Source organism: Rissa tridactyla, chromosome 14 (assembly GCF_028500815.1).
Source record: "Rissa tridactyla isolate bRisTri1 chromosome 14, bRisTri1.patW.cur.20221130, whole genome shotgun sequence".
Lineage (NCBI taxonomy): Eukaryota > Metazoa > Chordata > Aves > Charadriiformes > Laridae > Rissa > Rissa tridactyla.
In genome coordinates, this window is record NC_071479.1 from 10,231,427 (window position 1) to 10,237,653 (window position 6,227).

General features: G+C 50.8%; 1 protein-coding gene across 1 annotated transcript; it reads right to left on the reverse strand.

Moving 5' to 3' along the window:
* Nucleotides 1–51: 51 nt before the first annotated feature.
* On the reverse strand, nt 52–3,595 carry ATP6V1G1 (ATPase H+ transporting V1 subunit G1). Its single transcript, XM_054220410.1, has 3 exons — nt 3,460–3,595; nt 2,106–2,206; nt 52–826 (listed from the first exon to the last, which is right to left on the reverse strand). Exons 1-3 carry the CDS (start codon nt 3,539–3,541, stop codon nt 653–655), a joined length of 357 nt encoding a protein of 118 aa, XP_054076385.1. The 5' UTR covers nt 3,542–3,595; the 3' UTR covers nt 52–652.
* Nucleotides 3,596–6,227: the final 2,632 nt, after the last annotated feature.

Consider the following 6,227-nt stretch of genomic DNA (forward strand, 5'->3'; position numbering starts at 1 on the left):
TTTCTGCACCCTCAGAAGAAGTCAGCAGGAACAAGACGACTGACTACAGACTTTGGAGTTAAATAAGTGTTTTTACTTTCAAGTGTCATAGTGCCAGACTTATAACTCAAGCTAACAGCAGAATATACAGAGGAGATTCAATACAGAGAAACTCAAGCACCTGAAAGTTATCAGCCAGCACTGTACAGCCAGAGAATTCTTCTTACAAGGTTTAACCCCTGTACAAAGGTTAACAACACACTGAAAAACGCATTTTGGTCAACAAGAATACAGTTACACAGGTCTAACAGCTACTGACACAGGTTCTCTGTTTAAACCTGGCCAGCATCTCTCTCCCTGCTTCCCAGAGGAAAGCCCCTCACTCAATACTATCTAGATAAAAAGGGAGCATTAGTGTGGCAACTTGAATATATATTTAATAACTTAGCACAGATTTGAGACACGGGCATTTAATGGTTGAATAAGCTCTGAATCCGTGTCAAGAGAGAAACTAACAGAACTCCAACAAGGTATCGATGACTTACAACTCACTGAAATAATTTAACACATTTACAAGAAGAACAGTTAAGGTATGGCTAAGAGCTGTACGTTCCACCTGAAGCTCAAACGTTACTACCAGCACTTCCAGTATGCTTATTTCCTTCTTCCACTACTACCCATTGATGCGGTAATTCACATGGATTTCAGGTTTGATGTCACACACTAGTGACAACAGCTGGGACAAGACCACTTCACGGTTCTTCTGGAAGTTCTGCTGGATCACACTCATCTTTTCCTGGGTCTCTTTCTCAACTTCAGTGGTGCAGCTGCCATGAGATCCAAGCGCCTAGAAATAGCAAAGAGAAAGATCAGATGTGAGTTGTTTGACAAAGAAAACACTACACCCATCTCAGTATTTTGTTATTCTGGACTGCCTCACTGCATCTCAACCATTAATCCTTGCTGATCGCAGAACTGCACTATAAAAAAAAAATATTAAATAGTGCTGTTGGATTCTCTGCTCAGATTTCCCACTAAACTTGCCCAAGTTTGTATTTCACCCACAGCCCACACCTTTTATCCTCTCTTACTCATTATCTCTCAGTTTAGAGCATAGGCTTCTAAAGAGTGCCTGAAATAAAGGTCCTGCTGAACTGGTGACTGGTACCGTGAATCCCTGAGCACTACTGTAACAGATAGTGTAAGAAAAGTAACACCCATGATTTAGTTCAAGCACAGTCTTCACATCATCCCATTGTGTCTACCCTTGGAGAACCTTTATGAAAATCTCTGTCTTCCTAACAGGACTGTGGGCCGTGAAATACGCACAGCAAGGACAGCTTACACCACCATTCTTGCCCCATAAGCAACCTGGAATTGCCTGGTACCATACGCCTACTGAGCCAAGCTAACAAGCGATTGTAAAATATTAATCTAGACCTACTGACATGAAGGCTATTACGCAGGAGAACAGAGGAGGTGGTATTGTGCTAACCAGACGACGGACAGAGGGGAGGGCTGCCAGGTCATTTCTTGAAGATTTCAGAACTGACAGGGCCACGCAGGCAGTGGAAAAACCCTGGCTGTGCTACAGCCCTCGGCAGGTGAAGGGCCCTGGTTCTGCGCCTTTTGGGAATACCTCCTCTTGCTCAGAAGGAAAGGAACACACACCCCTTGGGACACAGCAGGCAAGACTGCTGAGCAGAACACAGGCCTTACAACTGGTTCAGCAAGAGCACAGCATCTACAAGGCAAGCAGTTTCTACCACATTAGCATGGCAGAAACCAGCCTGTCAGAAAAGGAATGACCTTAGTCTGTTTTGACGCTGCCACATACACCAGGTTGAGAGGCTGCCACCCATCAGGGCACCAGACAGTACATGAGCTCATTAAGCTAATTCACTGCTAGTCAATAGTTCTGTCTGTTGAGATGCAATACACCATGTTCTGATTCACTTCCACTTTTTTTCCCTCCTGTGACACGTGGCTGTGCATCAGAGGAAGGCAGTTAGGGAAGTACTTCTCCAGCAACATGTTCCACACCAAGGGCTGCTCTCAGGGCAAGTAACCCCAAACGCAAGGCTAAGAGGCTGGGCAGGTAACAGTGAATGATCTAGAAAACAAACCGCTGCTTCCTTGGCTTTGAACTCCTTCTCCCTCTGCAGGCGGTACTGCTCAATCTCTGCCTGGGCTTCTTCTTTTGCCTGCTTCAGCCTCCGATTCTTCCCTGTTTCCAAAGAACATACCAAATGAAATAAAGAAGAGAAAATAGTGAAAGCATATTTCTTCCCCCACACCTCTCCAGCTGCCCGATGCACAACAATCACTGTAGCATTTGTTATTGCAGCAGATCCTTCTGCAGCAGGCAACAGCAGGGCACTGCACACCCTTGCAGCCCCTCCAGCTCTGTGGTGTCAGCCAAGCTCAGGAGCACGAGGTCACCCTGCGTGCTACCGAACCATCACCAAGCTCAGCACGCAATGAGCTTCCATCAGTGAGAAACGGAGACATTCTCTGAGCCCGTGGATGCAACAGACAACCTACAGGTCTGGCCTTGCTCATATGAGCATGCAACATCCCTGAGTGATCCCAAGGAGCATTTAAGGCTTAGTTTTGTCTCAAGCAAATTGTGCAACTAACAGAAAACCTGGCTACTGCATCGACTTCCCCTCCTGGACTTTTCACCACACCCTCCCCCCCAAGGCTATCATCATTAGAGTGAGCTACAACAATCTGCTTCTTGCAAAACTGCCAGGGGGCAGAACCATAACACAGTGCGGCTCCATTGAAAAAAAAAAAAAAATGCTTGAAGCAGGAAAAACTTCTAAAAATCTCAAAAGGTGCGGATCTTTCTAACTTGACTTTCTCTCATTTAACAGGAAAAGCTAACTTGGGTCCCTAAGGAGTAACTCTCTCAACTATAAAATACGTAATCATCAAGAGAGAAATACACTGCTTTCATCACAAAGAAACAAATAAATTTAAAGCTAGGAAAGATAAGCACAAGCAAATAAGCACAATCAAGCCCCAACTGAAGACCCTGCTGCCAGGAAGGCCAGGGTTCTGATGGTGGTCTCCTAGGGAGCAGTCCCACTGGACCAGGAGCCCCTGAGCTCCTCCAAGACCTGTGGAGGCCTCTCCAGCTACCAAGCCTCCCCACTGCTGCCAGGGTGCATCCGACATCCCTTTCCACACCCTCAAACAGAAGGCAGGCCCCCGGAGGCACAGAACAACGCTGCACCCCCCAGGGAGCCCTAATGCGCTCACCACCGCCCCTCAGAGCCCTGGGGCGGGGAGCCCCGCGACGCCGCATCCAACCAGCTCCCCCTCTCCCCTGAGGGGACAAGGCCTGAGGCGGCGGGGGGGGGCCCGGCCTGGCCTAGACCGGCGCGGCCGCGCCGGTCTAGGCCAGGCCGGGCCCCCCCCGCCGCCTCAGGCCCCCGCGGCGGGTTAAGGCAAGGCCGGGCGGGCCGTACTCACGCTTGCGGGCCTCGGCCACCTTCTCGGCGGCGCGCTTCTCGGCCTGCAGCAGCTGCTGGATGCCCTGCGACTGGCTCGCCATGGCGGCTCCTTCCCCTCAGCGCCCCGCCGTCACTACGTCAGTACGTCAGGGCAGGCCACGCCCCCAGCGGTCAGGCCACGCCCCAGACTGGCAAGCCACGCCTCTATGTCCATGACCACGCCCCCTCCCCGCCGTGGGACACCCCCCCGGTCCCCTGCAGCAGCGTCTCCCGACCTCGGGGGGATACGGGGGTGTCACATCCCCCCCGAGAACGGAGCCACCGCGCTCTGGTGACACCCCTTCCCCCCCCCCCCCCCCCGACTTGCAGTTGCTGCCTCCAGTTCCGGGGCCACCAACAGCAGAAGGACACGGAGCTGTCGGAGTGGGGCCAGAGGAGGCCCCGGAGATGCTGGAAGGTCTGGAGTACCTCTGCTGTGGGGACAGGCTGAGAGAGCTGGGGGGGTTCAGCCTGGAGGAGGGTCCGGGGAGACCTTCCAGCCCCTTCCAGTCCCTAAAGGGGCTCCAGGAAAGCTGGGGAGGGACTCTGGATCAAGGAGGGGAGCCATGGGGCAAGGGGGAATGGTTTTAAACTGAAAGAGGGGAGGTTTAGATTGGATATGAGGAAGAAATTGTTTGCTGTGAGGGCGGTGAGCCCCTGGCCCAGGTTGCCCAGAGAAGCTGTGGCTGCCCCATCCCTGGAGGGGTTCAAGGCCAGGTTGGACGGGGCTTGGAGCAACCTGGGCTGGTGGGAGGTGTCCCTGCCCAGGGCAGGGGGGTGGGAACAAAGTGATCTTTAAGGTCCCTTCCAACCTAAACCATTCCATGATTCTATGAATTCATACTCATCCAAGACCACCTTCTCAAGGGGCTCCCAGGGGAGCTAAGCCCCTCTACTCCAAACACGCTTACTTCACCCCAACCCCACTCCAGCCCAACCCTTGGCCATCACACTCCAGGGATGATTTAAAACCCTGAACGCAGCTCCCCCAACATTTTTGGAGCATAAATTACAATTATTGCCACGGATGAAGCGTCAGAGCCATGACAGTGACTCACATCACTGCAGAGAGGAGCAGGGGGCTGCTGGGATGCCTCTTCCATCACTCGTGATGGAAGTGACCGGAGACAATGAATCAAATGCATATTTATAGTGCGAATAGGAATTATGAGTGTTTGGCAGGGTGACCTTCATCTGTGCCCGGTGATGAACTAAACGGGCTTAGCGGGCCTGTCCATCGAGTGTTACATTTGTTTCAGTAAAAGATGGGGAGAAGAGCTCTGGTCATCAACGTGCATTTTGAAGCAAACCTGGGACTCGGCGCTGCGTGTGACCAGGGAGCAGCTGCGGCCGCTGGGGGCAAAGGGACGAGAGGGCACCCACGGTGGCACCAATTCAAAATATACCATAGCACCTTGAGAGATGGTGGGGTTCCAAGCTGTTTTACAAGAGAAATTGCCCAAAAATGGAAGTCACCTCATCTGGCTCTGAATCTGAGGAGCCCCCTGCCCTCCTCTCGCCTCAGACCTCTGCAAAAGCCCCTAAATTAAAGTCTCCCACTGACCCCTGCAGCCCTCGGATGATGCCTCCATCCGCTTTCCATCTAGAAACTCACCATCCTCAGTAGCTGCTGCCATTTTTTCAGGGATGGTCATCTGCTGCTAATTAAAGCACTTTGAGCTGTACCCACAAATTACCTCCGCAGCAGGATGCAACGCGTGGAGCAGGGTTTGCAGTGGAGAGGCGGAAACGGGCCCGGCTCCCCCTGAAGTCACAGCAGGCACGGGGGGGTCATTTTTCTCCTGGCTGATGGCGATTTTCAGACCCGCAGCTTCTGTCTGTAAGATAATGATGATAATGAAGCCCTTCTCTGCCCCCAGAAATATCCTGGCTGTGATCATGCTAAGTTTTCAGACTAAAATCCCGCCCAAAGTACAGCTTTGGGTGGACCAAAAGCATTTGATGAGTTTTCAGCGTTAACCATTTTAACGGTTAACAAATTAGGCAATAATAGCTTGCATTTAAAACTACCTTTTGTTTGGTTGCTTTTTAGTTTAAGATGGCTCAAAAGCCAATTGAAACCTCATGGTGTGCGTCACATGAAGGACATGTGAATCTAAAAGCTGTTTGGTCAACTTTTCCATTCCCTTTAAAATTTTGAAAAAACCCGCTTCTCGCTCGTTGCCAAAAAAAAAAAATGCGTTTCCAATCCTCAAACCCGCATTTGCATGAATAAGAGCGCCCCTTGCACAGCTTTGATTCTGTCAGCAATGGATTTATAATTAATTAGCGTCACAAGCACTTCTGAGCTTGGCTTTTATTCCCCAGGACTCGTTGTGCAGGAGCTTGTCACTCGCTGTTACAGCGAAAGCAGCTATCGCTGAAACCGATAGCAGCATCCCGTTATTTGTCCAGCGCTGATTTCTTAATACTGTAAACTTCACTAATCCTAAAACTCACGTACCTCCCATTCGATGGAGACTGGGGGAAGGAGATCTGTAGAAGGCTAAGGCTAGTCCCGCTCCCTACGACAGAAAAATAAATTGCTATAATCTTTCTGGCACGAAACCAGTTCCTCTCGTGCTGCTCTGCCTGGGCTGGGCTCAGGGATAACTCAAAGCCCCCGGATCCCTCTGTCCCAGGAGACTCCAGCCTCTCTGGCTATACACAGATATTTAAGCAACATAAAAAGTTTAGTATTTCAGAAATATCATCTCTGTATCTGTAGCCTGGCGGGATCTGAAAGAC